Below are 25,578 nucleotides of genomic sequence, written 5' to 3'. Positions count from 1 at the left end.
TCCACCCCACTAGATATTGTCCAAACTGAGCTTAACATTACCTTCCAACTGCAACTCTGTGTAGCCTTGCGTCTACATATACATGGACCCCAGAAGTATGGGGGCAGGGGGGGGGCTACAGCTCTCCCTCACAAAATTGGCCAGAAAAGTGCTGTCTAAGTGTCGTCCCCAGCAATGATCAGGGGAAGAGACTGCTGCTGTAGTAGAGGCTGATTGACAGATAAAGCCGTGTCCTCTGTAGCTGAATTATATTGCGTTCTGTAATTTTTATTTCAATCAATTACTAGTTCTCAGTTTTTTATTATTCAAATGTACATATGATTGTGATAAACTGATTTCAACAATATCAAATGTGATAGCTTTTATCATTTGCCCGTGAAAGAAGCAGATGGAAAGATGCAGGTAAAAAGTATACAATGTTCATCACATCCAGACCACCGTGAGCTCTCCCTCTCCCCTCAGTCCATTAAAAAAAATGTCTGGAGGTCTCTGTACATATTTTTCCTCTGCACTTTTTTCATGACTGGGCAAGATTTATACATTTGATGCTACACTGACTACAATTCGTGTTTTACTGGCAGGTCCACAGGGATCCATCAGCAGAGGGGCTTTGCAGCCACTTCAGTGGAAGTCCTAGTGTGGTTTCAAACCCCTAGCATGGTTACACACACAGCACTGCACTGGGGCAGGGGAGGGGCTATTTATGCCCTTCTCCGCCCCCTGGCCTCTTTCCAGCCTTGCACAGCAACTACCCTCCCTCAGGGCAGTACAAGTTTTACTGATTGCCATATAGAGCCAAGTAGGAATTTTTAGCTTGTTGGCCTTCATTTGCTGACAAGTATTTTGCCTACCCTGTACTGTTCTTACAGTTTGGCTGATTGGCTTGTTTTATTCAGCTAATTTGTTTAATTTGGATTTGGCTGATTGGTTATCCTTGCCAAATAGTTTAATATTGTAACTATGTTAATTTGGTCACTTTGTGTGGATTTGTATGGGAATTTCACAAGAGAAGGCTTAGAGAGCACCCTTGGGTGCTCTTTAAGGTGAAATGTGGGATCTGAGATTTGTCTTCTGGGTTGGTGAGGCCTGTTGGCAGGATAAGGTTCACCTTTAGGGCTAGCCTGTAACACCCACTCAAGAGTTGTGAGGCTCTGGGAGGGGATGGAGCAGGAAAGCGTCCCTAACCACCCTGTGGGCTTGGGGCTGGGGGAAGGGGAGTGGACTTGGACCACCCCCCTTTCCCATGGCAGGGTGATCTCTCCCAACTGGTTAAGAGTTCTGGCCCACACTTTATCTCTGCAGATTTTGCATAATCAATCACTTAATTTGCTTTATAAAGGTGGCCCTTGTTTTACTCACACTTCACCTTGTCTCACCTCTTCATTTCCCCACTGTGGCTGCAATTAATACGCAAACACCCAAGGTGTTATTCTGCATTTGTCATGATGTACATTTCAACAAATATTAGCTGTCTCAATCTCAAATATGGGATAGTAGAACCAGAAAGAACTAGCACTCAGAATAATGATCAGAAAGTATAGTGGTGTTATTATTTCAGAAGGTAACAGAATACGTGGAGAAGAAACACATCTAAAACGAACAGGTGCACACAGAAAGGGAGCCTTTAACACATCATTCATCTTGACAACTATGCTGAACAATATGAGTAATAATGAATCAAACAACAATTAAAGACCTTTATGTTACCTGCTTGGTTGACCAGAGGGTCCATTGTTGGAGGTTTGCCAAGGCCTGGACGAAGCCCTGGAGTAGCGCTTGTCCCTGGGGTTGGCACATCACTTCGTGGAGTTGGTGTGCTGGACTTTAGAACTGGTGTGCTGGCTTTTTCATGCTGGTATCAATAAACATACAGTAATTGAAAGAATATTGTTTTTAATCCAGGCCATATCACACAATTTATCACAATAGCAGCTGAGATACTGAGCATTTACTACGTACTCCTCCAGACCTATTTTCCTAAAATTCCAGGCGACTAATAGCAACATTGTATGTAAAAGTGAGAGCTCCCTATTTCTTCCAAAAAGGGAAGACATGTAAATACTTTAATTGTATTCTTTATTGGCAAGAGTTGTATTCATTACAGTAACATTTCTGTACAGTAACATTTTATCATCTATTTTAATTTAAATACGGTTATTGCAATTACTCCCATACAAAAAGTGGGGAACAATGAGCTCTGTGGGCCATGCTGACAAAACAGGATTGGGATAACTGAAAAATTAAAGTTATATGCATTATTCTGTACATATGTACACACACAGAGAGATGAGAACCATCTACTCTGATATATGTACACCATTTAAACACAACGATAAATAAACCACACATGGATGAATTCACATTCACATGAGTGCATGTACACACAAGTCTTCTTTATGTGTTCAATATGTGTGGGCTCAAACTGTATTAAGAGGTGTGTGCTAAAGGTCTGAAGGAGGATTCTTCTGTCAGGAACCTTGATTGCACAGGGTTCCCAATCGTGGGGAAGATTCTAAGTTGAAATCTCTCTTCGGACCTTCAGACTAAGTGCAACAGTCAGGAGAGGAGCCAGCAAATGTGGGGACACTAGGAGAAGAGCATGCACACATCCCTCCCTCCCTCCCCCCTTTAAACCACACACATTCTTTTGAATGCCTGAAGAGCTTTTCTGATCCAGTCTTATAATACCATACAGACACTTGTTCCTGCATACAAGTGTTCACTCAAGCATATACATACACAGAAACATATAAACACATAACACTATGTTTTTAACCTTTTTTCTTTTTAAAGCTTTTAAAAAGTGTTTTTAAAGATGTTTTATTTTAATGTATTTTAAAGTCTGTTTTTATGATTTTTTAAAGTTTTTTTTAGTGATTTTGTTTGCTGCCCTGGGCTCCTGCTGGGAGGAAGGGTGGGATGTAAATCAAATAATAAATAAATACACAGATGTATACATCCACTTGATCACACACACAAGCTTTCGTCCCATGTTGGCAAGTAACCATGAACAGGAGCAGAGTTGAAGCCGTTTACACATACCTTCATGGGAGGCTGCTGTGATCCTGATTTAGTACTTTACCGAAAAAAACAGACTCTAAATTTAAAGGACTATATAGTATCTGAGTGCATGTGGCAACACGGGTGGGGGTGCTTTGTAATGTTAGATGGACTTCACATCAAGTGTTAGCCTCTGGCTGACATGATCAGGAAAAACATCACCAGGAGAGGGAGATAGATTCAAATGATGGCGTCAAAGTGGTACATACCAAGTGTCAAATGGAAAAGGAGACTAGTTCTCAGCAGCATGGATTGATTTTAAAGCAAGACATTTTAAATAATGATTTAAACGTTGAGAAAAAAAGATCAGTTGAAATAATTGATACAAATCAAGATTTCCATTTTGAAATACACATTTCCTATAAGCTAGCTGGTTGCAAAAACAATAAAAACATATTGGTTTGCAACTATACAGAGGTTTGGGGCCAAGGACTGGTATATAAACAAACCATAAGAGGGATAAAAAACTATAGCATAACATTTATAAAACCTAGGAGTATAATCCCACATCTTTGATCATGGAACTCACATGTACTACAGAATCATATCTGGTTAGCTTCAAGGATATGAAAACAAGCTTAAAGCTGAAATCCTATGCATGCTTGTTGGAAAACAAGTCCTGCCTACTGTGTGGCAATGAGGGCCCACTTCTCTGCCTCCATCGCATCCTCAAGTAGGGGTCCAGTGGAGCTTTTCGATATTGTCAGGGGTCTGTTGACATCAATTCCAGGAAATTGAGTTTTCAACCCTTCAGAGGCCCACTGTGAATTGTTTGCAAGATACTTTGAGGGTAAAGTTGCTTGCCTTCATAGCACTCTTGATGCCCCATCCACAACTACTGTAGTCCCCAATGAGGTATCCAGTGCAACATCTACTGCACCTTCTTGGGAATGGTTTCAGTTGATACGGCCTGATGATGTAGACAAGGTGCTTGCGATGATGTGGCCAGCAATGTGTCCTCTCAACCCTTGCCCTTCTTGGCTTATTAAAGCCTGCCTAGGGGGTTTAACCAAGTGGATCTAGGATGTGGTCAACACATCATTGCGGAAGTGATTCCAGCCGCCATGAAACAAGCGGTGATCCGACGACTCCTGAAAAAGTCAACCCTGGACCCATTGGTCCAAGACAATTACCAACCAGTTGCAAATACCTCCTTCTTAGGGAAGGTGATTGAGAGGGTTGTGGCACAGCAATTGCAAGTACTCTTGGATGAAACAGATTATCTTGACCGATTCCAGTCTGGGTTCAGGCCTGCCTATGGGACTGAATCAGCCTTGGTTGCTCTGATGGCTGACCTTTATTGGGAGAAGGACAGGGGGAGTGCGACCCTGTTATTCTTACTTGATCTCTCAGTGGCATTTGATACCATTGACCATGGTATCCTTCTGGGCCGAGTTGGTGAGATGGGTATTGGAGGCACTGTTTTACAGTGGTTCCGATCCTATCTCCAAGGTTGTTTTTAGAGAATAGCATTGGGTGATTGTCTTTCGGCCCCCTGGCAGTTTTGTGGTGGGCTGCCGCAGGATACCATCTTATCCCCCATGCTGTTTAACATCTATATGAAGCCCTTGCGAGCAGTCATCAGGAGATTTGGGGTGAGGTGTCAGCAGTATGCTAACAATACTCAGCTCTATTTCTGTGTAACATCTGAATTCGGAGAGGCCGTGCAAGCCCTGGACCGCTGCCTGGACTCGGTGGTGGGCTGGATAAGGGCCAACAAACTGAATCTGAATCCTAGCAAGATGGAGGCGCTGTGGGTTGGTGGTTCCTGAGTTCAGATAATTGGCCAGTTGCCTGCTTTGGATGAGGTCGTACTCCCTCTCAAAGAGCAGGTCCGTAGTCTGGGGGTGCTCCTGGATCCGTCTTTATCACTAGAGGCCCAGGTGACCTCAGTGTCTATGAGTGCCTTTTACCAGCTTCGGCTGGTAAGACAGCTGCGGCCGTTTCTGGACCGGGATAGCCTGACCACTGTTGTCCATGCACTGGTAACCTCTAGGCTTGATTATTGTAATGTGCTCTATGTTGGGCTCCCCTTGCAGTTGGTCCAGAAGCTGCAGCTGGTGCAAAATGTGGCAGCGAGACTGCTCACTGGGGCAGGGTATCACCAACATGTCACCCCATTGCAAAAAGAATTAAACTGGCTACCCATTTGCTACGGGGCCAAGTTCAAAGTTCTAGTTTTGGTGTACAAAGCCCTATACAGCTTGGGACCAGGATACCTGAAAGACTGTCTTATCCCTTATATACCCAGTTGATCACTGTGGTCTGCAGGAGAATTGTTCCGCACAACATAGGAAATGGACTTTTAGTGTGGCTGCACCTACCCTGTGGAATTCCCTCCCCTTAAATATTAGACAGGCACTGTGTTATGTTTTCAGTGCCTGCTGAAGACCTCCTCTTTCAACAAGCCTTTCAAGTTGAGATCTTATCCCAGTCTGCGTCTGTGTTGGAATTGCTTTTTAATATGTTTATTAAACCTTTTTAAAAACAATATATTTTTAACCTTTTTTTAAAAAAAGATGTCTTGAAAGCTTTCTAAAAATGTTTTTAAAGATGTTTTGTTTGAATGTATTTTAAATTCTGTTTTTATGATGTTTGAAAGTGTTTTTAGTGCTTTTGTTTGCCGCCCCGGGCTCCTGCTGGAAAGAAGGGTGGGCTATAAATCAAATAATAAATAAATAAGTAGACATTCATATGACTGGGCTGTATGCATCCAGAACTTTCAAGGAGCAAGAAATAATAATGGAGAAAATACTATTTCTTCATGAAGTAAGAAATAGATGCAGCTTTGGCTGGTAGAGAGTCAAAATATTTATACATTTGAGGACTGAACACAGTTCTCAGTTCAAGTAACTGGAGAGCACAAAATAGGAGCAGAACACCACGCATATGTCTACGGATGATATTAATCAGGGCCGGTTCCAAAGGGTGGCCAGGTGGGGCACTGGCCCGAGCGCCCCGGAGGCTACAGGAGCCCCTGAGGGGCCCCTCTGCTCCCCTTCTGCGATTCGCAGCAGGCTCACTGCCACGGATAGAAGGGCGAGAGCTTCAGGGCTCCGCCACTCGCTTCCTTAACTTACCTTGTTCTGCAGTTGTGCACACAGCGGTGCCCTTAAGAAAGATGGCGGCTGAGGTTTTCCTAAGGTGCTGAAGCCTCTGCCGTCATCTTGGCTGATGGCATGCATGTGTGCTGTGAGCTCGCATCCCTGCCATGAACCAAGATGGTGGCAGAGGCTTCAGCTCCTTAGGGAAACCTCAGCCACCATCTTTCTTAAGGGCACCGCTGCATGTGCAACCGCAGAACAAGGTAAGTTAAGGAAGGGAATGGCGGGATCCTGAAGCTCTCGCCATGCATGAGTCACGGAAGGGGAGTGCTGGGGCCTGGGACAGGCTTTTGCCCAAGGGCTCCAGCGTGTCTGGGGCTGGTCCTGGGCACGTGCACATGTGTATTAATGATACAAAATCACATCCTTTGGTTCCTAGTGCCTGAAATGTGTGTCTAATGTAAAATATTGAATACTGTCTCAAATTAATCCAAAGTTTCCAGAGATGAATGGTGTTTGACAATTCATTGAGAGCTACAGCCTAGAAAATTATATTTTGGCTTTAAACAAATTAATTTGACAGCATTGCAATCCACATCTCTGTGACCTCAAAGGGCAAAATGCCTACTTGAGAGAGCTAGATTTAAACAAGTAATTGATTAGAAAGCATTTCTTTTATTACTTGCAAGGTCACATTATACATTTTCTTGGGCTCCTGCTGGGAGGAAGGGCGGGATATAAATCAAATAATAAATAAAAATAAATAAATAGGTAGTGGTAGTGATTCATTCCCCCAATCCCATAACTCTGCCTAAGTCTTAAGATGGTCTATTCACACATGAAGTCATAATACATAATCCCTATTCATCAAAATGTATGACAATGGACAGGGACAATACTCACCAAACCTATTTCTTTGGATTTCATGGAAGTTGAACTTCCGGATGAGGCGGTGGATGCTGGGCTACTAGAGGCATCTTTCTTCATGAGGCGATTTTTGTCTATGCCATTCTCACGTGGTGAATGAGCTGGACTTGCTCGTGGTGATGAAGGGTCCTGAATGGATTGGGAAAGGGGGGGGGACAGCAGCAAGCACTGACTTAGTATAGCAGATGAAGTAAAACAGGTTTGGAATCTCAAGTGCCTCAAGTTAAAGATTAAAATGGAGATCTTGGGACTGCTGGATTTAAATTCTCTCTGTTCCCCTGGGAGGGCCCAGGATTAGGCCTGTTGTCTATATTTGGCATAGACAAATTCCCCCAATTATTGTGTGTGGATGGATAGGTGGGGACGCCAGGAGGAGAAAAGGCAAACACATTGTTCCCCATCTCCTTTCTTGGCTAGTGCAATCTGGTAGACCTTTGGAAGTGGTGGATCATCTGCAGCTTCACTCCCCCTATACCCCACTTAGGACTGTGTTCTTAGTCTACCGCCATGGGCTTGTTAAGGAATTTCAGACAGGAAGACGTGCTTCTTCTATAGTTTACTGTAGGGGAAGGGAACCTGCAGTCTTACATATATTGTTGTACTATAGCTCCCGTCATCCTTACTCACTGGCCGTGTTATCTAGTGCTGATGAGAACTGGACTCCAGCAACATCTAGAGGGCTCCTGTTCCCCATCAATGGTTTATTTTAGTGTTAATTCTGTGCATTTCCCCATTCCTTTGCATTATCCAGCCCAGAAAACTATCACTAGTGTATGCCCTATCTGCATACACACAGATGGCTTCTGCATCCTACAGTACATGAAAAACTAGTACTACATATCCTCCCTTCCTCCTGTCAGAGTACCCCAGTCCAAAGGATAATTACCAGCAGGGTGGACAAACACAGATATTCAACAAGAGATATGCGACAATAATCTACAAGTTTCAGGAACCTAGACCCTCCCCCAAAATTTATATTAATCCCAATGCAAAGCAAGTTACCTCATTGGACACATCCACAACTAAGTTGTCATCACTTTTGTCCCCATCACTGTCCTGGATTTAAAAACAATGTTGATTTTGGTAAGTACTCTTTGGTAAGTACAATTTGTCTGTTTACTCGAGATGGTTTTTAAAAATACAGATGAGATACATTGCACGTGCAAGGACAATGATGATTTTTATCCAGCTCTTCCTCCTGAAAGGAGGATCCCAGGATGGCAAACACAATAAAAACAATACATTTGTCCTAGGCTATGGTCTGAAGGCACATGAGGCTAGCTCTCTGCTGAAGCTAAGCAGGGTCAGGTCTGGTCAGTGCCTGAATGAGAGGCTGTCTGAGAACCATATGTAAGCTGCCTTGGGTTTCTATGATGACAAGAAAGGGGGGTATAAATGGAATTATTAATAATAATTTTTTTAAACATTTAAAACTGTTAATTTCAGCTTTACCAAAAATAATGTCTTTCAGCCATCAGATTCCTGGTGAACAGGAATGTTTTACATTCCACCTAAACATTGATAATTGGGGGAAGGGGAGAGAGAGATGCGTCTCACCAGGGCAGGCATTCCGTAAGTAGCAAAACTGCTACCAAAAAGGCCAAGTCATGGGTGAGGGCCAGCAGGGCAGCATCCACTAGTGTGAAGCTACGTTACTGCAGAACAAATGAAACTCTTCACCTTGGCCTTGCAGCATCCACTAGTGCGAAGCTACGTTACTGCAGAACAAATGAAACTCTTTACCTTGGCCTTTGACCCCTGAGATGTATATTTTTAGGACCCACCCTATTTTTTGTGATGTTGTGGATTTTAATTTGTTTTTGGTGATACATTTTAAACTGTTGTAACCTGCTCTGGGACCTCAGGGTGAAGGTTATAAGATTAAAATAACAACAGCTATGATTGTCAGAGGAGGCTGTGTTGGTAGTTCCGCCACTCTCAGAAATGCACTTAACAGTGGCCCAGAAGAGGGCTTTTTCTGTGGTAGCCCCTAAATTGTGGGATTTCACACACACACACACACACACACACACACAGATGTAGCATCTTCATTGCATAGTTGCCGCTGTACGCTGAAGACTCACCTCATCACCCTGCCTTTTGACAGTTAAGATATTTTTGTGAGACCCACTTTTTTTAACTTAAACTTAAAGTTCTGTTTAACTTAAACTGTGTTGCTTTTGTTTGGAATTGTTTTACTTGTTTTTGTAATAAACTGTTTTACTTATTTTTAATTGCATGATGCTACTGTTGCAATCTGCCCTGGGATCTTACGGTGAAGGGCATGTAAGAAATCTTACTAATAAACAAAATAAATAAAATGGGAAGGACCCATTTTTTATTCTGAGGGGCACAGTCTGGGAAGAGAGTATGTGGGAGAGTCCCAAGGGGTGGACAAAGAATCCAAGAGGGCCACATTCAGACCACAGAATTCCTACCCCCTTAAGGGCCAATTTCTTCCCTATGGCCCTCCCTGGAGCATGTTCTCCCAACAACTGAATTGCTGTGGGTGTCTGCACAAGGCCGGGCTCTTCAACAGCACCTACCCCTGTGGAATGCCTTTCTAAAGGAAAGCCCTGCTGGCACCTGGTAAAAACTAGGCTTTTGGTACTGAATGATGGTTACTTTCTGGCATTTTGGTATTCTTTGTTGTTGCTGATCTTTTTAATGACACAGTATCTATTGCTTTTTTTCCTCCTGGTGTTTTTATGACTGCTGTTCTTTTGTTGGCTTTATTAGTTATCTTGTTTTATTATTTATTTACATAACTTCCATATACATTTTAGCCACTTTGTTTTTTTTATGAGAAAAGTAGGAACACAACACTTTAAAATAAATAAATAGATAACCTGGTAAAAATAGAACATCAGCTTCCATACAGAATGGGCTTGCTTTGTCCTATTTCACCCTAACAATAAAAACTGTTCTGACAAATGTATAAAATGATCCTAACACTCAATTGCCCGTTACAGAGTTCCTTCATTTTGCTTTTCACCCATAGATTATAACACTCTGCTGTTCCTAAATCAGTGCATCTTATAAATGGTCCCAGGTGGTCTGCAATCCATACAACATACACGGCCAGCCATGCTTAGGTTTGGCTGTAGAACCACAGTGTGTGCCTTATCTATGTTGGACTGCCTTCCAAGTAGATTCCGACTTATGGGCGACCCTGTGAATCGGGTTTTCATGGTAAGTGGTATTCATAGGGGTTTACCACTGCCTTCCTTTGAGGCTGAGAGGCAGCAACTGGCCCAAGGTCACCCAGTGAGCTTCATGGCTGGGTGGGGATTCAAACCCTGGTCTCCCAGGTCATTGTCCAGCACCTTAACCACTACACCACACTGATATCTTATTCTGTTGGTAGCATGATAATTCATTGTAATAGAAGCAAGAACAAGAAAAGAACATGAACAAGAAAAAGTCACTTTAAGCCCAGTTGGGACATAATGGCAGCCCCAGTGAAAGTACTGTAGGAATGATGAGAGCCACTATCATACTGACAACCTGGCAGAATCCAGATGATGGGATTTCTTATGAGGACTGGAAGATGTTGAGGGAATGAAGGGAGAAATCTAGAAATCATAAATAATAAGGTTAAGTTATTGACATTCCCTTATGTAAAGCCACTGGGAGAGATCATCAGGAGATTTGGGTTGCAGTGTCACCAATACGCGGATGACACTCAGCTCTATCTCTCATTTAAATCTTCACCGGAGAAGGCTGTGGAGACCATGTCCAAGTGCCTGGAATCCGTGAGTGGATGGATGGGCAGGAACAGGTTGAAGTTGAACCCTGATAAGACCGAGGTACTACTTGTGGGAGACAAGGGAGGGTTAGGAGATGTTGACCTGGTGTTTGGTGGGGTGAAGTTGCCCCTACAGGACCAGGTCCGCAGCCTCGGGGTTGTTCTTGATTCCAAGCTGTCCATGGAGGCTCAGATTTCGGCTATGAGCCGGGCAGCTTGGTATCAATTACACCTTATACGTAGGCTGCAACCCTACCTCCCTGTTCAACAGCTCCCGCTCGTGGTGCATGCCCTGGTCACCTCTCGATTGGACTACTGTAATGCGCTCTACGTGGGGTTACCCTTGAAAACGACCCGGAAATTACAACTTATACAGAATGCAGCGGCGCGCTTACTTACCAACAGCCGCCGACGGGACCACATCACGCCAGTATTATTTAACCTACACTGGCTGCCAGTTGTTTTCCGGGCCCGATTCAAGGTGTTGGTTTTAACCTTTAAAACCCTGTACGGTTTCGGCCCAGCTTACCTGAAAGAGCGCCTCCACCGCCACCAATTATGCCGCCCAACTAGATCAGCCACACAAGGCCTTCTCTCAATCCCGCCAACCAAAACAGCTAGGTTGGTGGGTACTAGGGGGAGGCCCTTTTCTGTGGTGGCCCCCACTCTCTGGAACTCCCTCCCATGTGATCTTCGACATGCCCCTTCCCTAGATGTATTCCGCAAGGCCCTGAAGACGTGGCTATTCCAGCAAGCCTTTGAGGTCATTGGGTAAATCACCATGACCCTGTCATTTATCGTATGTTGTTAATATAATTGCTTTTATATGTATTGATGACTGTCCAGTATTTTACCTATTGTTATTAATGTGATTACATCTGTTATTATTGTATTTTATCTCTTTTAATGTACGTCGCCTAGAGTGGCTAATTGCCAGATAGGCGACAAACAAATTAAATATTATTATTATTATTATTATACAAAGCATAAGCAAGGCTGTTAAGGGTTACTCTTTCATGTACATGAGCACATGGAGCCTAGCTGTGCAATTCCTCCACACATGCATAGTATCTGAAGATAAGTTAATCATCTTTGACAGATTTACTTACATAGTGGCTCGAGTCCTTGTCATCCACCTTTCTTTTTTTCATGTCGTTGGAATAGTCAGGTCCATTTCTTCGTTTATCTGTGCTCCGCAGGCTGTCTGGGACTAAGAGTGAATTACTCTGCAAACATAAGCACAAGGTCATCAACATTTGCCTTGAGGATCCCCTTGTACACATTTCCCAAGCTAGAAATAGACACAAGATACTCTTGCAGTCATTTCCAGATAGCATATTACCATTCAAAGTGCATTAATTGCCTTTTTCCACAGTACTTTCCAAACAGTTTTAATGCAAAACTTAAAAGCATTAAAATCAGTTTCTGATTCCCACAAGGCAGCTGTTTTAGAAAGTCCAATAGAGTTTTGTGCAAGTCACCTTAGTCAAAAAGCTTGTTGTTATATTGGTGCTTTTTCAACTGATTTTTATTGGAAGAAATTCATGGTGGGGACAGGTCTATTTACTCATGAAAAATATTTTAGTCAATCATTTGTGCTTCTGAAAAATAGTTAAGAGTCTGTATTAATCTTGTGTTAATTTACACTCTGCCTTAAAGTTTGCTTTACTGATTGTTAATATGTTACTGCTCCTTTAAGTAAAAGCCAAGTGGAACCCTGTGGAAAAATGCAGACACCAGTCATTGAATGTGAGTTCTGAGGACATGTAGTACTCTCTTTTTATATCTCAGTTGAACTGCTGGAGTGGCTCTAAACTGGGCATCACCAACCTTTTTGGTGCACATTTGCAAACTGAAAAAAGTCATAGGCACCACATACACACCACAGCCTATTCTACTGGCTGCAACATAATGTTTCTTTCAAGCCTAATTTGAGCAGAGGAGAGGAGACCCTGTAGGCACCAGGAAAGGCCTCTGTAGGCGTATGTTTCCCTGTGGGCACCATGTTGACAACCCCTGCTCTAGATCAAGAAATGTTTGATATTATTATTTCCATTTCTCTGTATTGGAGAGTGACATTTACGTAGCTACTTATAAGTGTCAGGAATTGCAGTGGAGGCTAGTCTATTAGGGCAAATGGGGCACTGCCTCACCATCTTCAGTCTGTCCTCAGCCAGCCCCCACTGCCTGGCTTCTTATTTATAACCAATCTAGAGGGTAGAAATGTCCGTCAGCTGCTTCCTCCTCCTAAGTCTCAGTATTGCCCATTGTACAACTCATTGCCTATCAGACCATAAGAGAATTTGTAACAGATTGTTGTGCTGTACATTGCTTGGAAAAGTTTTGTATTGGTAGCCTTTAAGTTATCATAGGTAAATAAATAATAATAAATAAATATAAGCATTAATGTGGGTGTGTCTGTCTATCTGTAGCCATACTCAGAGAAGACCCACTGAAATTCATGGACCTGTCCCATTATTTCAGGGGATCTGCTCTGAATATGACTAATGTTGGATATCACACATAAGAACTAAACTGAAGAAACACAAAACAACACAGAGCAAAATGACCTTGCTGCCTTAACTAATAAAACAAGCAAATGATTGGTCCCAGCCAATTTACTGCTTACCCCCTTTTTAAAATAACTTTCAACATAAAATTCCTAATGTGAAAGGAAGGCCAAAATACAAGCGCAAGAACTAATTGTGTCCACAATCTACAGGCTACTTTCTTTTTGATAATGCTAAGTACAAACTGTTGACCCAAAGGGGAAAAGAGGCATTTTAGATATTTCTGGGTCACATGATAATTTGACATGCCTCCAGTTCTCATCTTCCCTCCATCAAAAGCATTAAACATGTCACAATGGGCTCTTTTAAGTTCAGGATTAGCATATGCAAGAAGGGCAATTTGTTCAATGGTGTGTTAATGCCATGAACAATGCTGAATGAAAGGTTGGGGGGAGTGAAAGAAGGGGGCTCTTTTCACAGAGTCCTGATAAGGCTCATTTCTGAAAGTCATCTTTACAAGAAAGCATAATGCCAACACACTTTTTAAAAAATGTATACAAAATAATCTGCCAGCACCACCACGCTACTTCAAAGAAAACAGTTATGCATATTCACAGTCTCTTATACTTGGAAAACAAAACAAAAAGATAATACTATTATTCAACTAAAAACCTTCTCCCCCCTCAAAAAAACAGGACAACCACCCCTAGGAGCTTTGCAGTCCTCATATACAAATTCTTAACCACAAGGAAACAAGACAAACAAGGGCACCTAAAGCAATCTGAACTTTCTTTAGCATTCCAGGAATTACACTATAAAAGAAAGCTTCAACCCCTTTTATTTCTGACTATTCAAGCTCAATGCACACTGCAGATCTTATATAAAGCATATGGGAGGGCCTAATGAAATCAAGTAAAAAGCAGCTCATAGTTATGTCTTTATTGCAGTGTTCTCTGACTGAAAAGGTAGGTTTGTTGGATCACTGAACTCGTTAGCTTGAAATATAGGAGTTGGGTGTGTTTTTGTGTTTTTTAACTCCATAGCTGAATCAAGAATACTAGGCGGTATGAGAGTTTTGGGAACCAACATTAAATTCCTATTTTGATACTAAAAGTCAGACACCTACACATGTACTTTATAGAATGTTGGCAGCAGGTGTCTGTGTGTAAGAACCAGGTTTATAAAGATCCATGGCCCAAGAAGGAGAGGCTCTCATTCTAAATAAGTGCAGACAAGGCTTTAAACGTTAAAGAACCCTCCTACAGTGATTTGCAAAACCAAAGTACTGTGATAAAAAAAAGCAGAAACAAAGATTAGGGAACAGATTCCATCAATATTCACTTTCCAAGGCGAAGACAGTATCTTGATATATTCCTCTTTGTCTTCACTATTCCATCTTTACCACTGTCAGCACCCCTAAGGTTTCCTTCTCTGTTAGACTATTCTACCAGTTCCTCTTTGCAGCTCCTTACGCTTCAAACCTTTCTTCCAAAATTCCTGCATGCCACCACCTCTGGCTTCCTTAACCTCCAGATCTAGTCTGTGGCTGAAATGTCCTTATCCCAAACTGAAACAAAGCCCAAGTATGTTGAGGTGCATGTGCATCCCTTTCCCCTCACCACCCTCCCTCTGTTGTCATCCTCCTCCCTGGCTAAAATTAGACTGCAAGATCTTGAGGGAAGGACTTGCCTTATGCTTATGCGACTCCAAAATTTCATGCATCCCAAAGAGGATTGTTAATTACTATTACTACAATGACAAAGCAAACTGGATTTTAACAAACCACACCTTACATATAAATTTGGAAGAATCGCCCATGCAAGCAGCAACAATCATATGATGTGTTCTGGAAGAAAGTTAGTCCCCGAAAGTAATTCAGATGTAAATGTAGTCCTTTGCTACTGTGCTGGTTAATGTCAAGAAATAAAGCATGCAAGTTACACCGACTGTGCCACACCTACTGAAATTGTTTGGTCTGGCTTAACATCCCAGTTGGTAAGAACTTTGGTATCTGAATAATTCATCAGGACATTGGCAACATTCAGACATAATGCTCAACCATGGATAAATGTTATGGGAATGAGCCACAATCAGCCTTGGGCTTGCACTTGCTTTCCCTTCCTTCTCCTCCTAGGGTTTGTAGGTTATAAGAAACTCGGGGGGGGGGGTAACACATCCATGGTTTGAAGTTGGCTTGTTTGGAAATATATCCATAAACAGTTCTATAATTGTAATACTAAAGGGGTGATTTATGCCATTTTGTGCCCCATTTTGTGTCAGAATGACTACAAGATCTAGTAAGACCCACATCTGTGAACACAGCTGTTGTATAAGGTACCAAAGGATGCAATCCCCCATCATTTAGCATTTTCTACAATGTAGACATGATCAGGAAGATTTAAAATGTTGCTCTCTGGAGAAGATAAACACCAAAGGACAACAGCTGCATCGGAAATTCGTACAAAAAGAACTGCATTGGACATATACAGTGAACAAAGATAACCAAAAGGTCTAAATGAAGAATTACATTGAACAATTATGCAATGAACTGAACAAAATCTCGTCTGCATGAGAACTATATATCTGTGTGAGTGGCCATTGTATTTCGGAGACAAGTGTATTCTTTGTACTGAATATATGCTGAAACAAGAATAGAGGGTTAGTAGTTGTAGAATCAAGTGTGGTGGGTGCTCATGTGATGGTTCAGTGTATATATATATATATATAACATTATATTTTCGGTAGTGGTTGGTATTAGGTTACATATGGTAAGTATTAGTAAAGGGAGGGGGACTGAGTGAAATCGAATGTGGCTGAATGCTGTGTGTTGATTGGCTGAGAGAATGGTGATGGTTGTTTCATAGCTGAGAAAATGATAGTTGACAGATAGGGCACAGACATGAGACTTGAAACTGGGAAGAGGCAAGGTGGAACAGAGATTAGTGTGGGTAGTGAGGCAGGATTGTACTTACAGTATTTGAGGAACTTAATGAGTGTATCTTATATGAAGTGAAGAGCAATAACCTGTAACCACATACCTGAAAACTGAGTTAAAAGTATTCTTGTTAATTCATGTCTTCTGTTAAAATAGATCTGTTTGTTTTCACACACACATGCCTGGTCCCTCCCTACACTAAAAGGGAATTAAATACATTTATATATGGTGGCAGCAAGTACCTGAAGGAGTAAAACAGTTAACAGGTTACAGGGGATCAACCCAGGGCTATGGACTTTGAAAGACACAAAGTTGTACAGGACAGTTGAAGCTCGCCTGGATACCTGGACCTATATATAGCAAACAGGGGAAAATGGGGAAAACAGGAGAAATTCCCTAACACAGCATTGTTATGGTTGGTGTGAAGGTTAAAGAGTGCCCATGTCTGCAAATGGCAAAGTGATAGCCGGTGAGAGCGGGACAGCCCACTCTCAGGCACTGCCCTTTAAGGATGACACTGCACATTTGGTAATCGCAACTCAGTGTTAACGCCTGAACTATTTAAGGCCTGTGTTAATCAGATCTGAAGTCACCTAACATTATGGTGGATGGTTGCAGACATGTATAATCAGAGAGCTGGAGGATGTCCTAATATATATATATGGGGAATGCCCTAAGGTGTTGTGTTAGTTACTGAAGATAGCTACATTTTATACTGCTGCATCAAAATTGAAATATTGGAATCTGTTATTATTTGCAGATTGGGCACTAGTAGAAAAATACCACCCTTTTAAATCACCATATACACACATGTACATATATGTTTACCATGTGTGCACAGTAAACTTTTGGATATGATTGGTGAGTTTCCGAACATTTTGATCAGATAAGGTTTTTGGTTTTATTATAAATTATTAGATATATTATATTAACTATGCACTCCTCTGTACTGGATCCACCCTAAGCTCCTTCTGGGACGAAGCACAGCATGGAAGTTTAATAAATAAAATAAAATCTATTGCAAGTCAGCTCACTATATCATCTATATAGATCAGTCAAGTAGCTAACTTTGGTGACAAACTGTTGTTACATATTCCCTGACTGATGAAGAAGACCACTTAGGGCTCAAAATGAATTTGGACTCTAGTATAAATCCATTCAATGCTTGTCAAATCATCTTGATGTTTAGGTATAATTTTGGACAGTTGAGATAATATATCATTGTGTTTTAGAAATTTCATTTATATATATGTGTATATATATATATATATATATATAAAATGCAGCCCATTCATGTAATGCTAAGCCATTATTTAGCACTTTGCCCAAATATGACAATGGATTGAATTTAAAACACTGCATCACCTACAAAAAACAGCTCTCTTAATTGCAAGTTCTGAGTCAAGGCAAGCTTCTTTCTACTTAATCTGGAATGAATCCAGGTTTCTCAGTTTAACTCTGAATCAGGCTTTGGAGCCCACCTAGGGTGGCCATGTGTCCTACTTTACAGAGGACAGTCTTTCTATCCAAAGGGCTATCTGGCTCAAGTCCAGTTTAAAGATAAAGAACCATAGGATGGGAAAGTGCAGTGTCACCTGATCACAATCTTCTCATCGTGAGGTGTACTGTAGTTCTATTTATTTTTTAACACTTATTTCTAAATTTGCATCTATACATATATGTTAGCATATGAGAACATGTGGTCCCTTTTGTCTGTCTGTCTGTCTGTCTCTCTTGCAATGTGTAAACTACTACCCAAAGCCCCACAAATGACACTAGGTTCACATTGAGCCTAGAATGCCAGCCAAGATCCTGCTGTCACTGGAGCAGTTTCTGCTGACTTTGGAGTCATTCAAAGTGTGGCAACAGCCCAGGCTACAATACGAGGGGCCCATCAGGACACACAGGGAGCCAAAATGCATCCTTTCTGACATTTTCAGACATCTGGTGGATACAAAGAAAAGAATGTGGAAAGCCCTCAACACACCTCCTAATCAAGCATAAAGCCATCTCACAAGCAACTCTAAAGTTCAGCATACCTTCCATTTGGTGAAGTAACTGGCCCTTCTTAAAAATTACAACATTCGTGCTGGAATTTGGCCTTGGAGAGAATATGGAACTTGATCAGACCAGGACTCTGCAAACTACCTTTCAGAGGAAAAGCTGTAGTTCAGTGGCAGAGCACATGCTTTATATGCACAGAGTCCCAGGTTCAATCTCTAGTAACTCCATGTAGGGCTAAGAAAGACTTCTGCCTGAACAGGGACCAGATGGTCTGAACATATAAAACCGATTCTGGCCCGCTTGCACTGGCTGCCTTCATGTTTCCGAGCTCGATTCAAGGTGCTGGTTTTGACCTATAAAGCCTTACACGGCATGGGACCACAATACCTGATGGAACGCCTCTCCCGATACGAACCCACCCGTACACTACGTTCAAGATCAAAGGCCCTCCTCTGGGTGCCTACTCCAAGGAAAGCTTGGAGGGTGGCAACAAGGGAGAGCGCCTTCTCAGTGGTGGCCCCCAAATTATGGAATGACGAGGTGCGCCTGGCACCAACACTGTTATCTTTTCGGCGCCAGGTCAAGACTTTCCTCTTCTCCCAGGCATTTTAGCATGTGTTTTAAATTGTTTTAGATTTTTAAATTGTTTTTAAAATATGTGTTTTAAATTGTGTATTTGTTTTAATGTTTTTGGTTGCTGTAAACCACCCAGAGAGCTTCAGCTACGGGGTGGTATACAAGTGTAATAAATAAATAAATAAATAAATAAAATAAACCTCTGGAGAGTCGCTGCAAGTCAAAGCTGGCAATTCAGAGTTAGATGGGCCAATTGTCTGACTCGGTATAAGGCCGCTTCCTATGTGCCATCTCACACCATCTCACAATGACTTGTCAACTGATACAGTTCTGATTTTTTTCATTGACTCATAAAACAAACTCTCAAAATGGCTGGCTCTTCCTATTGATCAAGGCTCTTAGGAAACTTTTGAAAGCACATTAATTTTTAATACTATGTATTGCAATCTGTAATACGAAGAACTGTTTAAAATCAATTTGGTTTCGATTACAAGACCATTCTCATAATCAACATTTATGCCAGCATGTCTATTGCAATGTCGTTATGGCAATGCTGCTATAATTCCATATGTAAGGCAACACTGTGCTAAAAAGGCAAAAAAATTAAGACTGGAAGTTTCATTCAAATCATAGAAGTGTACTAATAGACATGATCAGGGACAAGGCTTCCTCTGAGGTGGTGCTTCACTTATGGAACTTGCTGCCTAGAAATATTTGCTTGCCACTTGTTGATCTGTCAGGTGCCAAGTTTTAAAAAGTCTTTTATTCTCCCAGACCATTTGATGAGTATTTATGATCATTGCTTCTCTTTTATCTGGATTTTATACTTTGGTGTTTGCAGTGTGTATCTGGATTTTGATTAAGTGGAGAAGGTCCATAGGTCAGTGGCAGAGAACTTGCTTTGCATGCGGAGAGTCCCAAGTGCAATGCCCAGCATCTCCAGATAGGACTGGGAGGGCTCCTGGGAGAGAACTGCTACCAGTCAGTGGAAAGGATACTGAGCTAGATGGACCAATGGTCTGATTTTACTATTTGTGATTTTACCACTTGTAAGCCGCCTTGGATGAGTGATAGGAAAGGCAGGATATGAAGGCTTTAAATAAGCATAGTGTGATAATTGGCAACAATTCTTGTGGCAAACACATACCTGGATGACCACTTGATTTACATGTCTGTATGCAACTGCCCCCAGGGGCAGGACTGAGCTCTCCATGAATTTCCATAAATTACTCCCAACTGCAGATTCCAAGCAATTTTCAAGGGGCTCACTGTGTGCATGGCAGTGACTGCAAAACATCAGCTGGCTATAAGCACACAGTAGACATGTAACAATTTTGAGTGGCTGCCATGCTCTTGAAATTCTACCCTAATTTTATGGGGAAGCAGCTTTTTCAATGGTTTCTAATTCTAGTGTTAAAGCCTGAGAATGCTACAAAGACAGCAATTTTTTAAAATAGAGGTTTAGATACTCTGAAGAGTTTTGGTCAGAGGCAGGGTATGAGGAGAATAATAAAATGGAACCAGTTTTGTAGAAGTAGATGAGAGATGCTGATTTTGTACAAAAACCTGAGGTACCAAGAAGGCAAAATCCTAACACCACCTAATTCTAACTTTTGAGCTTAGGTTGTTTGATTTTACTTAGTCTTGCCAGAGTTATGGACACACAATGTGTCATTATGCTCAACAGGAAGTGACAACATTCTGTGACATTAACCAAAGGCTAACAATGCAAAAGAGTTTATGAAAAACAGACTATAAATCAGCATACACAGCAGTGGTTTGTAAACATCCTGAGCATAATATAGGGTGGGGAGATTTAATAGTTAGCTAGTTATAGAAAAATATATATATACCAGAACAAACACACCCAAATATCATTTCTGAAAGCTTTAGTAGTAAGGTGCGTTCATGAATAAAGGAAGTGTGTTTGTGAAAAGGTTTTCTGATTCTGTTGTCTTTTTATACATATACATAATGGTATGGACCTTATCTTGTAGGCGGAGCAGCAAGTATCTTCAGTTCCACTCAAGTTGCTAATGGTTTGCAACACACTGAAGCGACTAATGACAGTAAACAAAAGAAAACTTAATGCTGTATTTTAATATTGTTGCAACCCGCCTGGGACCTTTGGGTGGAGGGCAGATAATAAATGCTAACAACAGCAACACAGAAAAAACTGTTTCACATAGGAACTTTGTGGGTCTCCTGACAGAATTGTTTGCAAATTCTAAGACTTCACAGAGAAGATTCTCCAAGTTAGCCACCATTCACTGTGGTATAGTTGCTGAAGCAGTGGTCAGGTAGGAATGAGCCAACAGTTCAAACTTGTCTCAAAATCTGGGTGGGGCAAAATTGTCTAAAGTGTGTCTGGAGGAGGATGAAGCCACCAGAGTACATATGGGGAAATGTTGTCCCCCAGGTAGGTTGGTGGCCAACCCCCATGCCTTGAAATATCACTTTGCCTGGCATTTTAGGGGGAAAGTGTTGGCTAGCAAAATAAAGTCAACTGTGGGTCAGTTTTTCCCACCTCCAATCGCCAAAATGGCTTTAGCCCTAAGTCGGGGCTCCGCCATGACACAAAACTTAAGAATGGGAGTGATAGTCATGCATATGTTATTTATTTCACAAAAGTATATACTGCTTGATCTGAGAAAACCTCTAGCCTCATTCTTTTTGTTGTTGTTGTTGATCTGTTTCCTGCTCTGTGCTCCTTCAGGAGGAAAGGTGAGATATAAATTTAATAATATTATTATCAGTATTAAGTTTACAAATAACAAACAATAAAAGCAATTTCTCCACATAGTGGGTGACTTTCCATAATAGCGCTGCACTTCCACAGGAAATAATTTTGCAATACAAAAGACCCATACATTTGTGTCAAGTCATGGAATCCAGACCACAATGAAGGTTTTTTGTGTGCTTTTTTAAATCAGCAGCTACACTACAGCAGTAATCATGAATATAGTTCAGTTGGATTTTGGTATTTTATTTATTCTGGCATGTTATGTTAGCTGCTTGTTTGGAAGGAAAAGCAGGGGATAAACATGTAAATGAAATAAACAGTCTATTGTCTGTGCTTCCAAAGCAATAAAAGCATCCCAAACTTTTAACATTTTCATCAGTGTGTTGTTTAATTCTGCTGTAACTTTGGTAGAAAAGAGTTCTTCTTATTGTTGTGTTGTTTGTTACCCTCAGGTCTCTAAGTGACTTACAACTTGATTAAAAACAAAATCATCATAAAACAAACAGCTTCCCCCATACAGCCACAGAAAGCTTTGGCAGCGCACAAATACAAACATCAACTAAGTCTATCACATGCCTGGGAAAAAAAGATAAGTTTTTACCTGGCGCCAAAAAGATGTCAATGAAGGCACCAGGCAGACCTCCCTGGGGAGTACATTCCACAGATGGGGAGCCTCAACTGAAAAGGCCTTCTTCCTTGTCATCACCCTCTGAGCCTCCCTCAGAGGGAGGACTTGGAAAAGGGCCGCAGAAGAAAATCAAAGGGTCTGGGTAGGTCTATATCAGGAGAGGCATTCCAGAAGATTTTGGGATCCTGAGCCATAAAGAGCTTTATAGGTCAAAACCAGCACTTTGAATTGCACTTTGAAGCATACAGGCAGCCAGTATAATTAGAACAGAAATGGTGTTATATGATCTGTTTGCCTTGAACCAACAACTGGGCAACTCTGAACTAATAACATAGTTGCAGCACTGAGGGACTGGAGAAGACCTGCCCTTGTACTTGAGCATCTGGGTACTTGTTTGCTCACTCCTTTTGGTTGTTGTCTCTTGAGACAGCTGAAGTCCCTGGCAAGTGCTGCAAGAACTGGGACCCCCAGCTTGACCCTGAATCCAGAGAGAGGCTGCAGCCAATCTTGCAGCCTCTTGCACCAGCTTCTGGCTGAGAGAGGGGTCATGAAAGCTCAGCTGCCCTTGGAGGACACCAAAGGGGGTCTTCCCTTGGGGAGCTCCAAGGGCGCAGACTACCCCCTTCTTTTTTAAAAAACAACAACAACAATCTAGTGGAGATTGGTAGCGGGGAAGGTGTAAGGCGATTGTGTAGTTCCTGTGCAGGGTGAGAGCCTATGCAGTGAACTGAATGATAGGAGAAAGTTGCCAGATGCCTTCAGAGTGAGAGTCTGTAACTGGCAGAAGGCTGGCCCTCTCTGGGTGTGAGACGGGGGGGAGTAGATATGGCCTGTGTTAAAGATATTGAGTGGGTCTGACGGTTTCCAATTCTCTCACAGGCCTACTGGGATAATTGGTTCAGGTATATTTTGTTGGGTCCATATCAGGTGTTTAGGATGAGTCTTAGTAAGGGGGGACATGGGTGATGCCAACCCAATTTCAGTGATCATGGGTGGAGGTATAGACATGGGGAGGTGGTGAGCTACCATAGAAGTCAAAGGCAAGGCTATTTATGCCTTGTTCCTCGCTTCCACACCTCCCACGGATGGGTTCCTTGTTGCTTATCTGCTGTGCCCAGTGGCCTGTGTGTGCTGTTGTTTAATGCCAGATTGGTACACAATAAGACCACATTCATTGATGATTTGATCATGGATGAAGGTGCCAATTTGGTGTTCATTACTGAGACCTGGGTGGGTAAATTGGAAGGAGTTTATCATACCCAGCTTTGCCCACCTGACTACTTGGTGCAACACCAGCAGAGGCTGCAGAGACAGGGGAAAGAGGTTGCTGTGGTCTACAGAACTTCCATCTCTGTCACCAGGAAACCACTTTGTCTTGGAGCTGGCTGTGAGGGCCTGCACCTGGTGTCAGGCCGAGGAGACAGTAAACTAGGGTTGCTGCTGTTGTACCATCCACCCTGCTGCATGGCAGCTTCTCTGACGGAGTTGGCGGAGGCCATCTCGGCTGTGGTATTGGAGGCGCCCAGAACGATAATTCTGGATGACTTCAGTGTCCATACTGAGGCTGCCTCTAGTGTTTTGGCTCAGGATTTCATGGCCTCCATGACGACCATGGAGCTGTCTCATGTTGTCACCAGCCCAACACATAGGGCAGGGCACACCCTCACCTTAGTTTTTTCTCCAGATGGAGGAAGGGGTGGTCTGGAGATGGAGGATAGATGTCACCCCATTGTCATGGTCAGACCACTTCCTGGTGAAGTTTAGACTTTTGGTCCCTATCCTCCCCTGCAGCGATGGTGGACTGATTAAGATGGTCTGCCCCCAGAGACTAATGGAATCCACTGGATTCCTGAATGCCCGGGGGAGGGTGTTCCCAGTAGATAGAGCAGGTGACCCTGTTGAAACCCTAGTCATACTGTGGGAAAACAAGGCACGTCAGGCTCCTGACATGGTTGCTCCCAAGCACCCTCTCCAGCATTGTGGAGCCCAGTTTGCACCTTGGTACACCAGTGAGCTAAGGGCAATGAAGCAGGCTGGATGATGACTAGTGTGCACGTGGTAAAAGATGTGCTGAGGCTGACTGGGCATGAGTAAAACATCATAGCCACACCTACTGTATGGCAGTGAAGGTGGCAAAGAAGGCCCACTTCTATGCCATTGTATCCTCAAGTACTCATCCAGTGGAACTTTTCCATATTGCCATGGGTCTGTTGATATCAGCCTCAGGAAACTGAGTTTTAGACCCTTCAGAGGCCCACTATTAATTGTTTGCAAGGCACTTTGAGGGTAAAGTTGCTCACCTCCATAGCAATCATGATGCCCCATCCACATCTAGTGTAGTCCCCAATAAGGTGTCCAGTACAACTGTTGCCAATTCTTGGTATCAGTTTCAATCGATGCAGCTTGATGTTGTGGACAAGGTGCTTGCAACAATGTGGCCAGCAACATGGCCCCTCAACCCTTGCCCTTCTTGGCTTATTAAAGCTTGCCAAGGGGGTTTAACCAAGTGGCTCCGGGGTATGGTCAATGCATTGTTGCAGGAGGGAGTGGTTCCACTTCCCCTGAAAGAGGCAGTGATCTGACAACTCCTGAAAAAGCCCATCCTGGACCTATGTGCCTGTGACAACTACCGCCTGGTCGCAAGTTTCCCCTTTTAAGGAAGGTGATTGAGAGGGTTGTGGCACAGCAATTGCAAGTACTTTTGGATGAAACATATTATCTTGACCCATTTCAGTCCGAGTTCAGGCCTGGTTATGGAATTGAATTGGCCTTGGTCACCCTGATGGATGACCTTTATTGGGAGGACAGGGGGAGTATGAACCTGTTACTCTTACTTGATCTCTCAGTGGCATTTGATACCATTGACCATGGTATCCTTCTGGGCTGACTTGGTGAGATGAGTATAGGAGGCACTGTTTTACAGTGGTTCCGATCCTACCTCCAGGGTCCTTTTCAGAGAATAGCATTGGGTGATTGTTTCTCAGCCCACTGGCAGTTGTGCTGTGGGGTGCTGCAGGATACCATCTTGTTCTCCATGCTGTTTAATATCTATATGAAACCCTCGAGAGCGGTTATCAGGAAATTTGAGGTTACATGTCAGCAGTACACTGACGATAGCGAGATCTATTTCTCTGTAACATCTGAATTGGGAGAGGCCATGCAAGCCCTGGACCAATTCCTGGACTCGGTGGTGGGCTGGATGAGGACCAATAAACCGAATCTAAATCCTAGCAAGACACAGGTGCTGTGGGTTGGTGGTTCCTGAGTTTGAATAATTGGTCAATTGCCCGCTTTGGATGGGGTCATACTCCCTCTGAAAGAGCAGGTCCATACTCTGGGGATGCTCCTAGGGGTGCTTTGTCGCTAAAAGCCCAGGTGACCGTGCTGGCTAGGAGTGCCTTTT

General features: G+C 42.6%; 1 protein-coding gene across 3 annotated transcripts in view; it reads right to left on the bottom strand.

The window, feature by feature from the left end:
* LOC133385043 (transducin-like enhancer protein 1) overlaps window positions 1-25,578 on the bottom strand; it is a 119,989-nt gene that overhangs the window by 29,740 nt on the left and 64,671 nt on the right. For all 3 annotated transcript variants that reach the window (XM_061627252.1, XM_061627262.1, XM_061627271.1), the window contains exons 9-12: window positions 11,889-12,005; window positions 8,034-8,087; window positions 7,008-7,160; window positions 1,708-1,852 (exon numbers count right to left, since the gene is read on the bottom strand). In XM_061627252.1, the coding sequence (XP_061483236.1) occupies window positions 1,708-1,852; window positions 7,008-7,160; window positions 8,034-8,087; window positions 11,889-12,005 (469 nt within the window). The remainder of the gene's footprint in view (window positions 1-1,707; window positions 1,853-7,007; window positions 7,161-8,033; window positions 8,088-11,888; window positions 12,006-25,578) is intronic.

The sequence above is a fragment of the Rhineura floridana genome, chromosome 1 (genome assembly GCF_030035675.1).
Source record: "Rhineura floridana isolate rRhiFlo1 chromosome 1, rRhiFlo1.hap2, whole genome shotgun sequence".
NCBI lineage: Eukaryota > Metazoa > Chordata > Lepidosauria > Squamata > Rhineuridae > Rhineura > Rhineura floridana.
This window is presented reverse-complemented; position numbering and strand designations above follow the sequence as displayed.